The sequence below is a fragment of the Panthera tigris genome, chromosome E1 (assembly GCF_018350195.1).
Source record: "Panthera tigris isolate Pti1 chromosome E1, P.tigris_Pti1_mat1.1, whole genome shotgun sequence".
NCBI lineage: Eukaryota > Metazoa > Chordata > Mammalia > Carnivora > Felidae > Panthera > Panthera tigris.
This window is the reverse complement of record NC_056673.1, coordinates 36,882,157-36,902,632: the sequence shown is the minus strand read 5'-3', so window position 1 is coordinate 36,902,632 and position 20,476 is coordinate 36,882,157. Positions and strand designations below refer to the sequence as shown.

Genomic DNA, 20,476 nt, shown 5'->3' with positions numbered 1-20,476 from the left:
CCGGGCTCTAGGGCCTTCGCCCCAGTTATTGGTGAGCCCACGCCGCGGGGCGGGCCTACGCGTCCACTGGGCCACGGGCTATGTCAGTCTTGGGAAATGGGGAAAGGGAGGAGGAGGAGACACGCTCAGCCATTGGGCTCTTTCGGCTGTCAATCAAAATGACATCCGGCGAAGGCCGCGGTCTCGGCTCGTTGATTGGAGAAACGTGTTCCTAGGAAAGACGCGGAGGGCGGGCTTCCGAGTGAGGTGGGAGGAGGGGGCGGGGAGGGAAGCGGAGGCTGGGGAGCTCTAGGCCGGCCGGTGGTGGCGGCTGCAAGGCCGGGACTCGGGCTGAGGGCCTGCTGTGGCGGCAGCGGCGGACGCCGAGCTCTGCAGCGGGTATCAGGCACACTCCTTTTCCCGACGCGAGGGGCGTAGCGCCGCGGGGCCGAGGCTTGTGGGGGTGAAGGGCGGCGGGGTGGAGCCCAGGGGCAGGAGGCGGGAACGGCGGGTGAGCGAGGTTCGCGTCGGGCCCGGGCCCTGGGCCTGGCTGGGAGGGGCCGCGAGGCCGTGGAGAGAGCCTGCTCGGGGGTGGGTTGGGCTGGGGAGGGCTGAGGGCGCGAGAAGGCGTGGTGTGAGGCCCGGGCCTGGACGGGGTGGGGCCATCCGGACGGAGGGCGGGGTGGGGTTTGGCTGTGAGGGTGGGTCAAGGCCGGCCGAGTAGCACTTGTTCGCTGTTGCCCCAGAAGGCTAGAAGCCCAGGCGCCGACAGCGGGCATGGCGACTTGGTCCCAGCCGGACTCGGGTATCCGGGGCGGGGTGGGAGCGGGCTCAGACCAGAGGCCTCTGGCCTTACTCCGTCTTTAAGGGGCCTTGTCCGGTTTCTCGAAGTTAACTGTCTGTTGGGGGGTTTTAGTCATAAATTGCGTGAGAATGGGAGGGTAGTGCAAGCAAGAATTCTGGGTCGCAGTTTTGTTTACTTTAACCAAATAAGGGGTGTGTGTGTCCGTCCGTCTGTCCGTCCGTCCGTCCCTCCCTCGTCCCCCTTAAGATGAAGTTGGTAGGTGGGTCACGACAGTGAAGAGAGTTACCTTGGTTTATGAGGTTAATGGAAGCTGAAAAGTTGAGACTAGAAACTGAAAGGCAGATTTACTCCCTCCCCACTTGGCTATCTGGCTTGAGAACTTGGCCTTATCCTTCTATTTTGGCTCAGAAGGTCATATGAATGAAAATAAAACCTGCCTATGCAAATTATGGGTCGAATAATCCTGCCTCACCACCTCACCCCTCAGTAGTCTCAGCCCCCCTTTTATATGAGAGATAGGAAAAGGAATTAATATTTTAAAGCTGGGACGACAAAAGGCATTATTCTTTTTGCCAAGCGGTGTCCTGAACGTTGTCCTCGTGTCCTTTTGCGCTCTTCTGTCACTAATAGCCTCTCTCTCCCTTTAGAACTGGAAGGGACAGGGGTTGTGGATAGTTTTCTCCTGAGATGGGGAATCAACTTTTCTTTAAGATAGGAAATGGGCTTCTCGGGCTAAAAATAGAAGCTGGGTAGTGTGTGGATGAAGTGGGGGAGGGTTGGTAAATCAGACCACATGTAAAATATTTTGGATGCCCCGGGCATTGTCTGCTTATCCCAAACAAGCTACCTTTTAGGGTATTACACATTTAATATCCAGAGACTGGGATCCTTTGTGAGCAGTATTTTCCTTTCGTAGTTTTCCTGCTTATAACAGATTTTTGGTTTTTGTTTCTCTGGGATATTTTTTCAATAAAATATAAAAGTGGCGTTTGAATGTGTTTCCTGCCTTCTGCCTTGATCATGGTGTGAAAATTCTAGAATCTTATCCTGTTGCTCTTGTGATTCCCATTTCAGGTTTCTCTGGAAACCCCCCTGGTAAGTGTGGAGGAGGCGGGACACTCTGACCCAAGACAAAAGGCCTGTAGCTCCAGCCAAAGAAAATAAACCTTAGGGAGAAAGAAAAAAAAAAAAAAAAAAAAATCCATCAGCTGTTCCTGAGAACAGCCTGCAGTGGAATCCACAGAGAGGACAACTGACGTGAGTGAGGAAATGACTGTATGTGGACTGTGGAGACAGTAAGTCACGTGGGCCCTGAGGGCCTGGACTGGGTTAGCAACAGTTGTATGTGCAGAGGTGAGGTATCGAGAAGGGAAAAGTGAATGTGGTCTGGAGTGTGGCCTTGGCTTCACAGGGCGTGCTTTCCTCTGAGGCCATCCAGGAGCTCAGCCCCCGTGTTCTGCCAGGGTGGGATACAGGGTTTGGCCCTGAGGAGGGTACCTTGCTGGCTGGAGCAGCAGAGCAGTGGCCTTGATTTGTCTTTTGGAAGATTTAAAAACCAAAAAGCATAAACATTCTGGTCCTTCAGCGATGCTTTCTCTGAAGAAATACTTAACGGAAGGACTCCTCCAGTTCACCATTCTGCTGAGTTTGATTGGGGTGCGGGTGGACGTGGATACTTACCTGACCTCACAGCTCCCCCCGCTCCGGGAGATCATCCTGGGGCCCAGTTCTGCCTATACTCAGACCCAGTTCCACAACCTGAGGAACACCTTGGATGGCTATGGTGTCCACCCCAAGAGCATAGACCTGGACAATTACTTCACTGCCCGGCGGCTCCTGAGTCAGGTGAGGGCCCTGGACAGGTTCCAGGTGCCCACCACTGAGGTAAACGCCTGGCTGGTCCACCGGGATCCGGAGGGGTCTGTCTCTGGCAGCCAGCCCAGCTCAGGCCTTACCCTCGAGAGTTCCAGTGGCCTCCAAGATGTGACAGGCCCGGACAACGGGGTGCGAGAAAGCGAAACGGAGCAGGGATTCAGTGAAGATTTGGAGGATTTGGGAGCTGTAGCCCCTCCAGTCAGTGGAGACCTAACCAAAGAGGTTAGTGGCCACATGTCGGGGTGGGCGAGAGGGATCCGGGGTCGCAGGGGTGGGGTGGTACCGAAGGAGCTTGGTCGTGGTCCTTGCCCTGTAAAGATCAGTGGTTGGGCAGGGGGGAGGTGGGGGGGGGCTCTCAGGCATTGTTCGTTGACAGGAATGAGCTGAATTGTCTGACCGGGGTTGGGGGCTGGGAGCATTTCCTTGTGTTGAACCATTGACCCACCTCTAAATGTACCGTCAGAGCAGTGGGAGGTTCCTAGAACATGCCAGCGTGTTTACTGCTTGGATTTCAACATGACTGCTGGAGGCCCCGGGGTGGGGGAGGGAGTCATGTTGTGATGGGCTTTGATGCGGTGTAGATCTGTTGCTAAGACACAAATAGTTTGTGGACTCTTGCCTTGTACCTCCCCCACGTCACAACACACATGCATATCCTGAAGTTCTCCTCCTTTGTGGTCAGGCCTGTTGTTGTAAGGTCCTCGATAAGTCGGCTCTCCTGGGCCTGAGCCAAGGGGTAGGTTTAGATAGTTACTCTTGGCCAGGAGAGGGCCGAGGCTCCCATTCCTTGCCGAAGGCCTGTTGCACGGAGTAGGGAGGATAGGGCTGGGAGCTAGAAGCTGCATTCTGCTGCCTAAGTCCACTTCCTTTGAGCCAGCAGAGATCTCTAGCTCCTGACATGTGGCCGACATACTGTTCTGGGCAGAAAGTGAGGCCCTTGCCCTTAACGATATGAATGGCTCCTGCTGCTCCTACCTCACCAACATGATGATAAGCCTACCTGGAGCTCTGTGTTTGGCCCTGGCCTGCCGCTCGGCCTTCAGGAGCTTCAGAAAAGGTCCGCTGCACTGTCCTGACCATTAGGGAAAGAGAAGGCTGGATCGCGCTGGCCTGGGTTTTCCAGAGCTGTGAGTCTCGGGGAGGGGGGCTGGGTATGTAAAAAGTTTTACAGGTGCTGCAGATCTTGGCTGCTTTCTGCCCACCAGTCAGACCGGGCTTTGCCTCCTGTCCTGAATTCAGGCCTGTTCCTGAGCTCATTTCTTTGAATGCTAGTGACTGTCAAAGCGTGTGGCTTCCTCCGGGCCAGTGGTCTTCGGCTGGGGGCGATTTTGCCCGTCTAGGGGTATCTGGCAGTGTCCAGAGACGGTTTGGTTGTCCCAACTGGAAGAGCTGCTGTTGGCATCTAGCAGGGAGAAGCCAGGGATGCTGCTACACTTACTAAAAAGCATAGCACGGGCCCCAAACACCGGATCGATCTGGTCCCAAATGTCCGGTAGTGCCGGGGTTCCTCTGTGCTCAGCTGGCTCGTGCTGGGTCTGCTTTGAGAGGGACTAGAATTATCTGAGCATGGGAGCTGTAAGCATTCCTTACCTTGTAGTGCCTCATCTATATTTTACAGAGCCACTGGGAACTTCGGCTTTTTTTTCTGCTTTCTCTGTCCTTTTCGTTCAAATGGGCTTCAGTCTTGGTACGGTGGTCTGACGAAGTATGCCTCCCAGCCTCCTCTTCCGCCCGCCCGCCCTGATGTTGCTCCCCAAGGGTGGTGTGACTGGGCTTGCTCCTGGGCGCTCTGCAAGTGTAGCTCCATTCCTGTTCCAGCTGGGAGCTCTCCTGGGATGGGATAGGGTGGGATGTTTGGATATAATTGGAAGGGTTGGGGCAGAATGGGGTGGGACTTTGACCCTGCTTTCTTCCATTTTTTGGCCTTCGTGAAGGTTGTGTGTTCCCTGATTCCAGGCCTTCTCTCCTCCCATTGGGGGGTTGGGGGTGGGTCAGCATTAGGGGCCTAGACTGGGCGTGGGGGAAGGGAGGGTTATTACGTGTCCAGAACAACATTTCCTCAGCAACTCCGGGATAAAAATACCCGGGTCCAGAGCATGTGACAGGCGCTGCTGGAGCTGGTATTATCCCCGGGGTGGCAGCGCTCCCCCGCTGCCAGGCCGGTTCGATGGACAGCCATAGCCCAGGCCCTTGTCAGGGATAGGATTCCCCTCGAGGTTGGCGCTCTGCCCAGCGCAGGGGGTGGCTTGTGTACAGCTCTTCCCCGGCGAGGAGCAGTGTGTGACCAAGGAGAACATACTGTCCCTGACCTGACCTTAGGCTCAAGGGCTGCAGCAGTGAGGATGGAAGTCAGAACCGTGATCCTGATTCTGTTGGCGGCTTTCTCCTTCCTTGCTTTAGAGATGTGGGCCAGGGGTCAGGCAGAAGAGAATGCTCTTGAAAAAAGCTGGGGTAAAGCGGGATCGTGGGACACAGTTGTGGCCAGGATGTTGCAGAGCACTTGTCTCCTTCAGTGCTGGCCTTCGGGCTTGTGTCCCTCTTCTCTTGCTCGGAGCTAGGCCTGGCCGGCCCTGTGTGCAGATGGCTTTCCTTCTTCCTCCCTTCTGGCCTGTCGTTGGGTGACCGGGGCCCCTGGCTCACGGCGGGGCCGGGTGCACTGGGTTCCTGCCCAGCCCAGCTTGTGATCCTTGGGCTTCAGGATGACCGGCCACAGCCCTTCTGAGAAACCGGAAAACTCCTTCCACTTCCAGGGAAGAGCTAGATGTCCCCAAAAGCTGTGGGAGTGGTTTCTGCCCAGTCGTGAGTGGGCTGGGTGAGCAGGATGCGACAAGAGGGAGAGTGGCACCCCTTCCCCCCCAGTGCTCTCTCACTGCGCCACCCCGGCTGGCTGACTGGGCTGGGTGGGGCTGCCCGCCCCTGGGTGCGTCTCCTTGAGGAGACGGAGGCGGCCCAGGGATGGGCTGGTTCCTTGCGGCAGCTTCTCCAGCTGCCCTGGTGCAGAGATTGGCTCCCGGCTGCAGCTAGGTAACAGGCGGTGGGAGGGGATTGGCTCCTTCCGCATCTCCAGCGGAGACTTGGGGGAGGAGATTGGCTCTCGTCGCAGCCTAGGTAACGACAGTGGGAGGGGATTGGCTCTTTCCGCAGCCCAGCTGCTGACCTGGGGGAGGGGATTGGCTCTCCGCAGCCTCAGCAGTGACCTGCGGGGTGGGAGGGGGAGGGGATTGGCTCCTTGCTGCAGCCTAGGTAACAAGTTTGGGGGGCGTGGGGAGGGGGAGAGAGGGAGGAGCGGGAGGATAGGCCCCGGAGGGAGCTTGCTCTCCTCTGCAGCTTGAGCACGGAGCATGGGGTGGGAGTCCCGTCTCACTGCAGCCTCTGCGGTGAGCTCAGGGTGGGGGCTGCCGGGCGCCTGAGTGGAACTGGGGTTGTGAGGTGGGAGGGGGCTGCTCAAGGATGGAGGAAGGGGGCTGGGCTGGGCCGCCCAGGCAGCAGCACGGGCGGGGCACCCTCCTCGGGCCCCTTGGAGCTAGCAAGGGGCCACCCTTCCAGCCTGGTGTGCTCCCTGCAAGCCAAGAGCTCCTTGCAGCCCCCTGTCCGGCTTCCCGGCACCAGCTGCCCTGGGGCTCATCTCGCAGACCATGACCCGCCTGGACCGCAGCTCTCACAGTGGTGGGGGCCATGCCAAAGGGAGCCGGCCCCTTAACTCTTTGCTGGCTGGTCACCGGGTGGCCCAGCCCCCCTCTGCTCCTGGGTCCAGGGCTTCTGTTCAGGTTGGTGTATGTGGGGGAGACTAAAGGGAGAGGTACACCTGGGAGGTCTTAGGATCTGGGAGGGTTTCGGTGGGAAAGGGCTACCTGGTCAGGGCTGGGGAGGTGGGTCTACTCTGAGGATGTTGCTTTCTGGAAAGTGCTTTTTTACTCTCTGAATGGAAGGCAAGAGTTCAGGGTTTCCTCGGCCACAGGGGATGGCATGTGTAGGAAGCCCAAATGGCTCTTACTTATTGGTGTTCCGTGCTGGTGGCAGTGGGGGTGGCAGTTGGTGCAGGAACTGATCAGGAGCTACCAGGGTAGAGTGGGAAGGAGGCATTTTGGTGCCTGGGGTGGCAGTTGTGGCTGAGCGGTGATGGGGTCCACGTCCTTGAGTGGGCTGGCTGACGGAGCGTCAGTGAGTCCCGGGGTGTGGCGAGGGAGTGAGCGCGCTCATGTGAGGGGACACCAGGGGCCGGCCTTGGCAGGGGTGGGGTGCCCAGTGAGGATCAGCTGACTGCCTGAGGCTCTCTGGGGACTGAGGCGGCTTGCTAGGAGCAGCTGAGAGTGGGGATTCTGGCAGGGATGGATCTTGAGGTGAGCCTGGGCTTTAAGAGTTGTGGGTGTTCTGCCTTACTCCTTCCTCAGCCAGGGAAGGGAGGATGGCCGGAGGAAGGGCTGGAGACAGCCTGTCGCTGTCATTGGTTGCATCAGGTGGTTGCAAATGCAGGGATTTTCCTCTCTGGCCCACCCCACCCCTTTATGCAAATGAAATGGCACCATAGGCTGATGCAAGCCTGGCCACCGGGAAGCAATTCTGCATGACAGTTCGCCCTTGCTTGGCCTGGCCAGCATCCTACAAACCCAAGTTTTAAGGGATTCCCATTCCCAAAATGAGAAGTGTCTCCTGCTTCCCCCTTCTTTTCTTGTGTCGCCTGCCTGTGTCTCTGGTCCTAAGCCCACAGACTTGTGTGGGGATGGTCACGCTGGTAATTTTTACTAGCTCTTGTTTGTGGGCTTTCCTTCTTTCTTTCTTTTTCTTTTTCTTGAGACCGGTATCTGGAAATGGATGAATGAAGCCTTGTTGGTACAGAGGGGACAGTGGCTGGGAGAGCTGCCCCCCACTCCCAGGATTTACCAGGTTGATGCTAGGAAGGGCCCTTGGATCCAAGAACTAAAGTCATGGCGATCTGTCTTTCAGGACATAGATCTGATTGACATCCTTTGGCGACAGGATATTGACCTGGGGGCTGGGCGTGAGATTTTTGACTATAGTCATCGCCAGAAGGAGCAGGATGTGGACAAGGACCTGCAAGATGGAGCGGAGCAGGACGACACCTGGTCAGGCGAGGGTGCAGAAGCTCTGGCACGAAACCTGCTAGTGGATGGAGAAACGGGGGAGAGCTTCCCTGCACAGGTACCTTCGCCTCCGCCCACTTCTAGAAACCCGTCCTCACAGAAGGCAGGTTCTGTCTGTGGGATGAACCTGGATGTATCTTGCGGGTTGGGTCTCTAAGTCGCTTGGACTGAGGAAGGGGGAGTGGATGAGCAACAGAAGCAGAGGGGCCAGGCCTTGGTAACAAACAGCAGAGGAGGCAAAGCACCTAGCAGCTTCCTGTTTGCGCGAGGACGCTTCCACTCTCCCTCCGTTCTTTCCTGGAGTTTGGGACTCAGGGCCAGCCGTTAGCCCGGGAACAGAGGGAGAGTGCAGGCCTGTAACCATACACGTCCTCCTTCAGCTTCCCCCTTGGAAAGGCTGGGGAAGAGGCCTTGGCCCGCAGGCAGCCAAGGCCCAGGTCAGTCAGACTTACAGTTGCTGTTGCCACAGGTGCCTGGTGGGGAGGACCAGACGGCCCTGTCCCTGGAAGAGTGCCTTAGGCTGCTGGAGGCCACCTGCCCCTTTGGGGAGAATGCTGAGGTGAGCAGGACTCCAGGGAGAGCCCACTGAGCCAGCAGGGTGGCCTGCACACCGTGTCCCCCTCTGCGGCTGCCTGAGGGGCCAGGTCCTGGTGCTGGCCTTGTTCTGGCTGCTGGGGGTGAACTCAGAGGAAGGAAGAAACAGAACCTCAGGTGGCAGTCTCTGGGAGGAACGCAGAAGGTGGTCTTTCCTTCGCCTCGTTAAAGCCTCTGTGTTTTGCCCTAGTTTCCAGCAGACATTTCCAGCATAACAGAAGCAGTGCCTAGCGAGAGCGAGCCCCCAGGCCTTCAGAACAACCTCTTGTCTCCTCTCCTGACGGGGACAGACTCGCCATTTGATTTGGAGCAGCAGTGGCAAGATCTCATGTCTATTATGGAAATGCAGGTAGGATTATTAAAATGGGCCACGATCCTATCGGACAGTGTGGGGAGTGTTTTAGCGCTCAGTTGCTTTTCCACCTCTGGAAGAGAAAGTAACGCTTTTCCCTGATCTCAGGGAAGTGGGGACACTGAGGGGTCATTGTCCAGGTGTCTCCTTGGGGTACGGGGTAAAATCAGGATTGGGGTTTGGGTTAAAACCCCAGGGCTGAGCCTTCTAAAGCAGGACCGTCTCCTTGGTATGCCTTCTTCCTTTCCTTTAGGTAGGGAGTCACTCGACTGAGTGCTTCCGGGGCTTAGCATTGATAAAACCAGACATTCACACAGTGCTTTATAGCCGTTGTCATCTTTCCTGATCCTTACAGTCGTCTAGTTAGCCCTTTGTTGTTTTAAAGGTGAGGAAATTGGAACTCAGAGAGGTTAAGCGATGTGCCCATGGTCACACAGCAAGCAGCGCAGCTAGGTTTTCTCACTCCAAGGCTGGTGTTCTTTTGAATGTGTGGTTTTGCACCGAGGAGGTGGGCAGTGTTAGGTGTTCTCTTCCTCTCTCTCCGAGGTGGGGGGGGGAGTCTGGCCAAACACAAGCGGGAGCCGGGCAGTCCTGCCTTGGGGTGGGGTCTCCAGGGAGGAACCATCTCCGCCAGTGGACCAAGCAGGGGGCCAGGAGCTGACCCCTGGGCCCTGGATTCCAGTGTGTCGCCCTTGTACCCATGCAACCGTGCCTGCGTCGGGTGCCCGCTGTGCCCCCAGCCACACTGGGGGAGGGAGTCTGCTCAGAGTGAACGGTGGTGCTCTTCTCCCCTCCCAGGCCATGGAAGTGAACACTTCAACAAACGAGATCCTGTACAGCGCCCCTCCTGGAGACCCCCTGAGCACCAACTACAGCCTTGCCCCCAACACTCCCATCAATCAGAATGTCAGCCTGCATCAGGCGTCCCTGGGGGGCTGCAGCCAGGACTTCTCTCTCTTCAGTCCCGAGGTGGAGAGCCTGCCTGTGGCCAGCGGCTCCACGCTGCTCCCGCTGGTCCCCAGCAATTCCACCAGCCTCAACTCCACCTTTGGCTCCACCAACCTGGCGGGGCTCTTCTTTCCACCCCAGCTCAACGGCACAGCCAACGACACAGCAGGCCCCGAGCTGCCTGACCCGCTGGGGGGCCTGTTAGACGAAGCCATGCTGGACGAGATCAGCCTGATGGACCTGGCCATCGAAGAGGGCTTTAACCCCGTGCAGGCCTCCCAGCTCGAGGAGGAGTTTGACTCTGACTCAGGCCTCTCCTTGGACTCCAGCCATAGCCCTTCCTCCCTGAGCAGCTCAGAAGGCAGCTCCTCTTCCTCCTCCTCTTCCTCCTCCTCCTCCTCCTCCTCTTCATCCTCGTCCTCTTCCTCGTCCTCTTCCTCTGCTTCTTCCTCCTTTTCTGAGGAAGGTGCTGTTGGCTACAGCTCTGACTCTGAGACCCTGGATCTGGAAGAGGCCGAGGGCGCCGTGGGTTACCAGCCCGAGTATTCCAAGTTCTGCCGCATGAGCTACCAGGATCCGTCTCAGCTCTCCTGCCTGCCCTACTTGGAGCATGTGGGCCACAACCACACGTACAACATGGCGCCCAGCGCCCTCGACTCCGCCGACCTGCCGCCGCCCAGCGCCCTCAAGAAAGGCAGCAAGGAGAAACAGGCCGACTTCCTCGACAAGCAGATGAGCCGTGATGAGCATCGAGCCAGAGCCATGAAGATCCCCTTCACCAACGACAAAATCATTAACCTGCCCGTGGAGGAGTTCAACGAGCTGCTGTCCAAGTACCAGCTGAGCGAGGCCCAGCTGAGCCTCATCCGCGACATCCGGCGCCGGGGCAAGAACAAGATGGCCGCGCAGAACTGCCGCAAGCGCAAGCTGGACACCATCCTGAACCTGGAGCGGGATGTGGAGGACCTGCAGCGCGATAAGGCTCGCCTGCTGCGGGAGAAGGTCGAGTTCCTCCGGTCCCTGCGGCAGATGAAGCAGAAGGTCCAGAGCCTGTACCAGGAGGTGTTTGGGCGGCTGCGGGATGAGAACGGGCGGCCCTACTCGCCCAGTCAGTACGCACTCCAGTATGCCGGGGACGGCAGTGTCCTCCTCATTCCCCGCACCCTGGCTGACCAGCAGGCCCGGCGACAGGAGAGGAAGCCAAAGGACCGAAGAAAGTGAGCCCGGGAGGAGAGGGGGGTTGACGCTCACCGGGACGGAAACTGAAGGGCTGGGCCTGGGCCTGGACCTGGACCTACAGCGGGGACTTACACGCCTTCTTATCCAACAGATCTTCTCAGACGGGAGAAACTGCGGGTCAGTGGACAGGAAGAGGAGGGCGCAGGCGCTGTCTGGCTCCGCTCCACCCCCGGTGGGGGTGGGGTGGGGCGGAGGTGGCCAGACCGTTTGGGTGGACGGGGTCCTCCCCTGCTGTTTCCTTTGAGGGAGGGGGTGGTGCTGGCCTTGCTGGAGGCCGACCGAGGGGAAGAGGGAGGACCGTGAGAGGAAAGGTGTAGAAAGTCTCGTTCCTGGAAGGAAGGAAGGAGGGATGGAAAGGGGTAAAAACAAAAACAAAAAAAAAACAACCCCAAAAAAATCAAAGCGGGAAGAAAATCAAAGGGCAGGTTAAAGGTCGGCTCTGGCCAGGATTCCAGGCAGCGGGATTTAGGTGGGACTAGGCCACAGGCACCAGTAAACCCTACTTCACCCCACGGGAGGGTGGAACACGAGGTGGGATCTGGGAGGGGCTCTGTAGGCTCCTGCTGCTCCTGCCCTGTGGCAGCCCTGAAGGGGAGCCTTGGAGGTCTCCTGGAATGTTCTCAGTCGTCGGGGAGCCGCTGGGACCCAACACTGGCTTGGAGGGTTTGGGTCCGAGAGCAGGGTGAATGGGAAAGGGTCGCGAGGCCCCAGTGTCGCAGCAGCCCCAGCACCAAGCATGTCACTCACTGCCCCGCCACTCCGTCTCACCCGGTGCCCAGTCCCCCCTGAGCTGAGGCGCCCCCAGTTTCCATCAGAGCTTGCATGCCAATGCTGTCCTCTTGCCCCTCCCCGCCGCCTGGAGCTCTTGTGCAGCTGGGGTGCCGCCTTGAGGAGGGGGGATGATGTGGAGAAGCCAGGCAGCATTCAGCACAACACTGGGGGGTGACCCTTCCCTCAGGTCTCCCCTGCCAACCACTGGGCATGTCACTGGAAGACAAACCACAAAACCCAGCAACAAAAACTAGTCCTCTTAGAATTTCTTGCGCTTTGATTTTTTTAGGGCTTGAGCCCTGTATCACTTATAGGGTCTAGAATGCTTGTGTTGAGTAAAAAGGAGATAACCCCAATATTCAAAGCTGCTAAATGTTCTCTTTGCCATAAAGACTCCGTGTAACTGTGTGAACACTTGGGATTTTTCTCCTCTGTCCCGAGGTCTCCGTCTGCTTTTTTTTTTTTTTTGGGTTTCTTTCTAGAATGAGAAGTGCATGTCATGGGGGCTGAGAGCACCTCCCCCTAGGCTCTCGGCCACGGGCTGCTTCTCCACACCCCCATCTTAGCAAAGGCCCCAGGCAGGAGGACTGCCTGGGGGAGGCAGAGAGGGGAGCGCCAAGGTGGCCAGATGGTTCCAGGACCACAGTGTCTTTATTTTTAACTGTTTGCCACTGCTGCCCCCACCCCTGCCTGGCTCTGGAGTACAGTCAGCCCCAGACGAGCAGGAGTGAGTTGTTGGGGGAGAAGTACTGATTCTCCTCCCCTCCCCGCTTGGCAGGGGTGAGGGGTGCATTCTAAATGAGCAGTAGGGATAGAAGGCACGAGCCTGGGAAGTGCTTTTATAAATTATTTTCCTTGTAGATTTTATTTTTAATTTATCTCTGACCTGCCAGGGAGAGGGGAGAGAGAGAGAAAGAGAGAGAGAGAGAGAGATGCTGTGAGCACATGACAAAATAAAATAAAATAAAATGGATGATTCATTCTCAAGTGCAATTTTTCCCTACTTTGAATAAAAAACCCTGACCCCACGAGGGGAGGACTGGCCATTGTGTGGCTAAGGCAGAGCTTACAGGGGAAGGTGGGTGGAGAACAGGGGAGGTTGACGACGAGGAATTTAGAAAGACAAAAAGTCTTAAGTGGGTATTAAAAGAAATCTTAAGTGGATATTAAACCTTCCAAGCAGGCGTTGGCACCTCTCCGCAGGGTTTGCCAAGCTGAAGCCTCTGGGGAAGGATTCCGAGTCCTTTTGGCCGCTTTCTGCTGGGACTGGGCTAGGCGGAGGTGCTCTCACCTGGTCCGACGGTGCGTTCGCCTGTGAAACGCCGCATTTTTTAAATCTTGACCACGCTGTTGCTTCTCTGGTGGCCCCACCTGCCAGAGAGGCGCAGCGCATCGGAGGGCGGTCACGCCAATGACCATGAAAACCTGGGAGGTCGACGAGACCAGCACATGCCAAGCGCTGGCGCTGGCGTGTGTCAGCAGGGCCACAGAACCGGGGAAGCAGGAGGCTAGACTCCGGGGGTGAAGGCATCAGAAAGCCTCCCCGGCTGAGGTGAACAGACTCTGGTCTCTCTCAAAACACCTCCTTTCATACCAAGCTTCCGAAAGAGCTGAATGCCCCCAGGTACTTCGTGCTTGCTGGAACCGCCACCACATCTTGGGGTGGGTGCTTAGCAGACGCTCACCCGGCAGCCTGTGAAATTACTGGACGAGGCTTAGGACCAGAAGCTGTGATCCCCGTAGTGGAACCTGTGATCTTGAACTCCAGTGTACCATCCGGCTTAGAGCGGCAGTCCTTCCATGATGCTACTGGAGTATCCCAAGGGGCGGGACAGAATTCTGGGAATGACATCGATTTGTTTCAGTTTACAATGGCTTTTTAAAACCACCGTCTCTAGTTGGAAAGCGTCGGTCATCTCAAACAAGAGCTCTTTCCTAGTTAGGAGTTAACTAAGGTCTGTAAGCCATACAAAACCAACATTCTTAAAAAGAGAAGGACTAAACATTAACAACTTTAATTCGTGCTGGTAAAAAATACAAATCACGTATAGAAGAGTAAATCGTGAGAAGTAAAACTCCGGAGAGTCCTGTTTTTGTATCCCTTCTAGCAACGGGTATATGCATTTTTGTCTGTTTAAGGACACGATTAGGCTGTAACTTTTACCTTGTTTTGCAACTTTTCTAACCTAACATATTTAAGTATTTTTCGAGAGAAAAATTCCTCTCACCCTGTTAGTGTTGCCCCTGGCCTGAGAAAGTATATTTTTGTCTCTCCTCCCCGCTGTCCCCTTACGGAGAGATGCACAGTTATGTCTAGGATCCCGCTGATTAGCTTGGCTTTGGGCCAAGTTGGTCAGCACTTGCTGTGGGGTTGACCTCTTTTTGCTGCTGGCAGGTGGAGTGGGTGCTCCGGCTTCAAGGCTTCTTCTGGCAGGAAGATCTGAGGACTCAAGTAAGGCCTGCCAAAGAGCCGCTGCACCTCCGACAAGAAGTGAGAAGGGGTCTTAGACTTGGCAGGGAGATGGGACAGGCCTCAGAGTTAACTGAGGACCAAACTTCCGGGTGAGCTGCTTGGGTGGGGGCAGAAGCCTGGCTTTCCCTTGGCTTCAGCCTAGGTTCCATTCAAAGAGATTTTTTTCCCCCACATCCTAATTCACGTAAGCACTGGGAAATAGACCCATTTTCAGCCTCTGCCCTGCACAGATCTCACCAGTGGAGCTGGGGTCACTATTTCAGGGTCAGTAAAAATAGGAGAGATCCAGAACTGAGGGGAAATACAGTGATCGAGGGAAGGTTCAGTGTCACCAAGACTTGGCCTCCGTGGCGGAAGCCCTGCCCTGACTAGGTAAAGCTGAAGAGCAACTAGTCAAACAGCCAGTGGACGGGAAGTACTTTCCCTGGAGCCCTGACTTCCTCGGGCAGCCCTCGGCCCTTTTACAAGCCCCAACTACACCGGGCCTTGCCGCTTCTTAGGTTTCTTTGGCAAATAGCTGGAAAAACAAGTGCCTTACAGGAAAATAACATCCCCACCACCTTCATTCACATCTCCTACCTCACCCAGCAGGCAGTGACCTAGAGCTCCGGCTCCAGCTCCAACTAAGCAGTTGCACGGCATGGCCAGCAAGAAGTTCACTTCCTCATCAGCACTACCCACCTGCAAGCACAGGCACCAGATTGCTGGCTGCCTCCCTGGAGGTCCTGTTCCCAACCAAGTGTAGAAATTCTCTAGCGAAACCGACGTGCTTCATTGTCATGAGTGGTTAACCTTGTTTTCCTATCGTCCATCTGGGACGAGAAAAGGATGCAGACCTTCGGTTTGTCAAGGTAACGAGAACCTTTCTTTCACCTTTCACTTTTTTCTCAGAGGCCAGCGATCCTCCTCGCCTCTAGTTCTGAACCTCGTAATGGAGACGGAGCATGTGGGGACTTGGGATGCACATGGAACTTAGCACCCGATTTAAGTTTCGGTCTTTGAAGGTTCAAGTCGGCCTGACTCAGCTGAGATACAGAATTTAGCGCACAAAACTGTCTGCAGGAGTGTCCGGGCCCCCACTGAAGAGGTGTGTTCTCAAAATCAGTTGGATAGAAACCCTGTCTTCCTTTTTTGAGTACACAAACATTGCAGAAACTCTTAAAGCTGGTTTCTTTTCCAGTCTAACTGCAGAATGGAGATGGGCCGCGTAGTGCTTATTACTTAATTCCAGACGCTCTTTCAACCAAGGAAAGAAAACCTAGTTGGAGAGAGGCAGAGAAAAGGCCGAGGAGTTGGTGCTCCGCCTTTTGTTTTAAACACAGATTTAATTAGGCTAATTCAGTTGTCTTAAACCTTCCAATCCTCAACTAGGGGCGCCAGCGGTAATTTAAACAATGGGCCGGCGTCCCACAGCTGGGCCCTAAAGTTGCCCAGTGTGACCCGAGGCTCTGCAAACAGGAAATGGCAGGATTGGTCCAAGTCAACTACAATTTTAAATTCCTTGTGGGGTAAACAGTGGCTTTGGTACTATCACAAACCATCAAGCAAACCAACAGTGCAGATCCAGACGTACTATTGAATATGTTAACACGAACTAATATAAACGAAAATTATAGAACTGAACCGTCAGCATCTATTGTAAACTTAATGTTTCAGCCTTGCCTCAGAGTCCTGCTGCCTCACTGGCCTAACTAAGCAAAAAAAAAAAAGAAAGCAAGCCTTTAGAAACAATACTTGCTCTCCCTGCTTCCACAGAGCAGAGCCAGCTACACTTTTAATTCCGGCGCGGGATGGTTTTATTTCAGATTTCGTTGGCTTTCGATATCCGGCAGTGTACGCAGCAGGAAGCTCCCAAGGCCAAGGTCAATTAGAAGTCATCCATAGAAGAGAGATCAGCAATGGTGAACACATTGGTTAAAACAGCAATAACTTTGTAAGAAAACCTCTGTGCTGGACAGTCGAGCCAAGGTGATGCGCAGATCATGGACCGAGGACTGTCGGGAATCTTAAGCTCTGCTATCATCAAGCTTCCTTAACCACACACCAGGACACCCGGATGCCTCTACTTGATTGCTTCCTACTGCCGAAAGGCAAGATGAAGCCAAGACTCCTTCCTTCACTAAGCTGAATGCTGGCTTGGTAGTGGAATTTGTATTTCAGTCAAGTTCTAGAGGAGGGGAAACACCGAGCCTGACTTCATTCAGTCCTGTCAGCTGTAAATACTTTTTAAAAGAAGACATCCTCATGAAAAGATCCAACTTGCACGTGAGATCAATACTAGATCAACCAGTCAGGCTAATTTGATCTCACATTCAACCCGGGTCCCTACATAGTTTCGGATCTAGAACCGTTGTTAGAAAACCTGGATTTCAGAATTTCAGTCCCACCAAATTATTTTGGAGCAGCAATTTCCTCAATCATCTTCCCTTTCTCTGTGACAGAAAAGGTGACTTTGTAGCGCACATTCCCGGTGCCACAGGCCATAAAGATGTGCTAAGCATACAATGGCCAGACACCAAATGGCCATGTTAAAATCAGATTGAGCTGAGTTGGAATGAGTTCTGGAATAGAACACTGTATCTGAAAATAAGTACTTAAAAACTCAACTATTAAAAATTATTTAAAATTGGTAGTCAAGGGGTGCCCGGGTGGCTCAGCCAGTTAAGCGCCAACTCTTGATTTCAGCTCAGGTCACGATCTAATGGTTCGTGAGTTCGAGCCCTGTGCTGACAGCGTGGAGCCTGCTTGGGATTCCCTCTCTCCCTTTTTCTTTGCCCTTCCCCCACTCATGCTTGCTCTCAAAATAAATACTTAAAAAAAACAAGGCTTTAAAATCCGTAGTCAAAACTTCCAAATGACATTGAAAAGCAGAAGCTATTATTCCTGAGCACCGTCAGTTGGTAGAATGCCTCTGTGGTGGTGACACTGTCCATTTACTGCACTAACTTGAAGCTCAAGACCGTGGAGGAGCAAAGTAATTGGCTGGCTCTGCCAGTGGAGGACACCCCAGATGATGCGGTCACCAAAGGAGTGAACTAGCCTCCTCTCGTGATGACTGGGGTAATCCCCTCTCTCCTCTTCAACCCCCGGGTGAGGAGCCTACGGTGGCGCAGCTCCGTTGAAGCCGTCCACATCGCTTTCGCACTGCCTGAGGCAATGCTCCCCAATACCTTCTGAAACCGATGTGAGACTGCTTGCGCCTAGGTCTTGTCTTTTCGACATCTCTGCACGCATTTGTGGCTTCCACGAGTACTTGAGAAAAACTTCTCCTTGACCCTTAACGTAGACGTGACAGTTGGCTTTCAAAGAGACGAAACTGACCATCTAGCCTCACTTCAGTGAACGTCGCAAGCATTATCAATTTCGGCGTCTTCCCAGGGCAAGAATGGTATGGTGTTGCGGGAGTTCAGGAATGCCAGAGATGACAGGTGGGTTCCAAAGGTTAAGACCGGGGCTAAACAGCAGTGTCCTCCGGACACACACCAAGGCTGGGGCATCTAATGATACACAACAGAACCGGAACGTCTCTGTCCACCTCACCCTCTCTCCGCTAGCAACTGATGGCTCTGCTGCTGCCAACCACAAGGACGTACCTAGGCCTCTGCACAGAAAGGCCTCCTCCCCAGCTCCATTCTACCTTGTCTCCCCAAACTCCTAGGAGGCTTTTTTGTTTTAAAAGATTTTAAGTAATCTCTACACCCAGCACGGGACTTGAACTCACAACCCTGAGATCAAGAGTTGTATGTTCTACCAACTGAGCCAGCCTGGCACCCCAAGGAGGTTTTTTTGAAAAAAAATATTTACACATCGGTTTATTTGGAACAAATGCTTTGTACTAGTGAGTAGAGCTGAGATGAGCTCAGTGGAGATCCCATTTTCCCTTTTAATAAATAAGGGTGTAGTCCCATTTTGGCTCTAGAATCATAGGCAGAAAACCTGTTAAGAAAGCAGATAACGGGTGCCTGGGTGGTTCAGTCAGTTAAGCGTCAGACTCTTGATTTTGGCTCAGGTCATGAGTTCACAGTTCATGGGGTTGAGCCCTGCGTCTACCTCTGTGCTGACAGTGGGGAGCCTGCTTGGGATTCTCTCTCACTCTCTCTGCCCCTCCCCTGCTTGTTCTCTCTCAAAATAAATAAACTAAAAAAAAAAAAAAAATGGATAACGTTTTAATTCAGTGATCAAACACGAGGCCAATTCCTGTAAACTTTGGAGTTGAGCTAAGGTCACATAAATCTACAAAATACATGAGCCAAGAACTAAACCTAACTCAAAAACCCACGTTTCCAAACTTATCCTAGTTTGGAAGTGCTAGCAGGTTACAGAGCTAAATAAACCGTTTGAGCAATATGAAGACAGAATGATGTGACATTCTTTACACAGTATCTGTAGCAATTGTAAATGCTCAATAAATATTTACTATATAAATGATAAGACCACTCAAAGATTCCGGCCAGGCAGGCATGAGATTTTTAAGTTTACAGTGTTCAAGAAATAAAACCAACTGTGGAAGTTGCTTCCTTATAGGCTGAACTTACAAGGTTATGAAAGGCAAGGAGGGTTTTTGGTAGTACTGAATCAAGACAGAAATCAACGATTATAAATCTATAGTTTTATTAAGACAAAAACTGACAATGTGATATGAAGTTTACATTTAAACAAAGTTTTCACAGAAACCTAACACATGCCTAAAAAGATTTTACAATGGAGTTCTAGATACAGGTCTAGACGATGTCAAGAACTGATGTATCTCTTGATTCAAGACAGCATTTTGGGTATTAGTTAATTCTTAGGATTAAAAAAACTTTTTGTTTTGGGTTTTAAAGTGAACCACTGCCCCAGTATGAAAGTTTAATCTTCTCCTGAGACCAGGGCTTTTGCAATCACTCAACTCTGTAAGTGATTCAGTGAACTTGTGCTGTCAGTGACTGAACCCTGCCACCAATGATTTCAGAGTTCAAAGTTCAAATAACAGGCTCCAAGAGTTTTCCACCCTAAGAGCGTGGGCCCTTGTCTTTTTCTACTCTCTCACCTTCTATGCCACCCTCTTCCCTTCCCCAAATACCTCAGCCAGTGGCTTGGATGGACAAGCTGACGTTTAAAACTTCATAATTGGAAAATAAAGGGTCTTCTTATCAATTTCAAGAATTAGCACCTCTAAAACAGAACCATCTGCCTCTGCATACGCTCCAAAAAGACCTTCCCTTTTCAACCAGTTTCCTTCCCCAAAATGGCAGCTTTGGTAATTTATTAACTGGCTTAGTCCTCTGCTGGGAACAGCATTAAGCTCAGGCAGGGAACACCTTGGCTTCTAAGTTTCAGGCATTCACAGCTTTTGAAGTCTCTCACAGTCCTCATTTAGGTTGCCAATGACCTTTTTGAAAAGATAAAATATTCTGGACACAGAACCGAATCACCACAAGTTTGTTCTTTCCATTGTTTCACCATTTCCCCAATCAGGCCCCAAATTTTAACAAAAATGATCCTACCCATCTCCGTTCCTTCCCACCCCCGACCCTCCCACCCCCAAATAATACACCAGTAATAGCCAAAAACTACACACATGCTACGCTGTAAAAATGCAGAGTTAACACTATTGGGAAGAAGGCTGTGGGTTGTGGAGATGCTCTTTGAAGATCTACAGTATCTTTTGCTTTCCCACACACCCATTCTGCAAGTTCTGTCCTTCATGGAAGGCCCTTTGCCTTTCTCAGCAAAGTACAGAATGGGCTGCCTTGCAACACTTCTCCTTCCCCTCCACTGGGATGGGTGTGCAAACTACACAGCATGGAAAGGCTTTAAAGCACTTGGGCTGCTGTAGGGCACAGAAACGATACTGGCTCTTCAAAGGACATCTTCTCAAGCCACCTCTATGGTGCCAAGACAAGTAGAATTCCTTCCCTCCCCACTTGAAACCCACAGTCAGATGTGACAGGGGCTGGTACTCAGGAGAGTTAATTCTTGTCATCTTTTTTGTCATCATCCTCCGAGGGGTAAGAATGCCACGTCAGCCTTTCCTCATAGAAGGATATGACCACCTGTGGGCACTTGACATTGGCTTCCTTGGCAGGGACTAGGTCAGCCTCATCAGAATTTTTCCTGCAGAACAAAGCAGAGAGACTTTGAGACCAGGTGCTGGTGGTCTCTTGACTTGGATCGCACAAGGGATAGGGCTTTAAAAGTATTAATTCAAAAAGAGTAGCCTAGGGAAGGGTGATAACATGGCCCAAGCAGCATTTAGTGGAGTGACATCCTCAGAGATCTTCTACTGAAAATCCTCTCTGGGTATCTTTGTTAAAAGCTAAGTCACTTAACTCAGTCTATCACATCTGAACCTCTGC

General features: G+C 53.3%; 2 protein-coding genes across 7 annotated transcripts in view; one reads left to right on the top strand and one right to left on the bottom strand.

The window, feature by feature from the left end:
- The first annotated feature begins 257 nt into the window (after nucleotides 1-257).
- On the top strand, nucleotides 258-12,107 carry NFE2L1 (nuclear factor, erythroid 2 like 1). Of its 4 annotated transcripts, none has more exons than XM_042965972.1 (6): nucleotides 258-378; nucleotides 1,859-2,881; nucleotides 7,604-7,819; nucleotides 8,231-8,320; nucleotides 8,546-8,704; nucleotides 9,506-12,107. In XM_042965972.1, exons 2-6 carry the CDS (start codon nucleotides 2,372-2,374, stop codon nucleotides 10,874-10,876), a joined length of 2,346 nt encoding a protein of 781 aa, XP_042821906.1. In that variant the 5' UTR covers nucleotides 258-378; nucleotides 1,859-2,371; the 3' UTR covers nucleotides 10,877-12,107. The 4 variants fall into 4 exon arrangements, with proteins under 4 accessions (XP_042821906.1, XP_007085796.2, XP_007085795.2 ...); XM_007085734.3 differs by lacking the exon at nucleotides 258-378 and adding an exon at nucleotides 681-784 and having other exon boundaries at nucleotides 7,637-7,819; XM_007085733.3 differs by lacking the exon at nucleotides 258-378 and adding an exon at nucleotides 681-784.
- A 6,625-nt stretch (nucleotides 12,108-18,732) lies between these two features.
- Nucleotides 18,733-20,476, bottom strand: part of CBX1 (chromobox 1) — a 30,084-nt gene continuing 28,340 nt past the window's right edge. For all 3 annotated transcript variants that reach the window (XM_042966780.1, XM_042966781.1, XM_007085732.3), the window contains one exon: nucleotides 18,733-20,234. In XM_042966780.1, the coding sequence (XP_042822714.1) occupies nucleotides 20,090-20,234 (145 nt within the window). In that variant the 3' untranslated portion in view covers nucleotides 18,733-20,089. The remainder of the gene's footprint in view (nucleotides 20,235-20,476) is intronic.

Excerpts from the sequence above, each read along its gene's own strand:
- NFE2L1 (XM_042965972.1), top strand. The coding sequence starts at position 2,372 with ATGCTTTCTCTGAAGAAATACTTAACGGAAGGACTCCTCCAGTTCACC. Across the intron at positions 7,820-8,230 it reads GGGAGAGCTTCCCTGCACAG|GTGCCTGGTGGGGAGGACCA; the intron begins GTACCTTCGCCT and ends CTGTTGCCACAG. Across the intron at positions 8,321-8,545 it reads CCTTTGGGGAGAATGCTGAG|TTTCCAGCAGACATTTCCAG; the intron begins GTGAGCAGGACT and ends GTTTTGCCCTAG.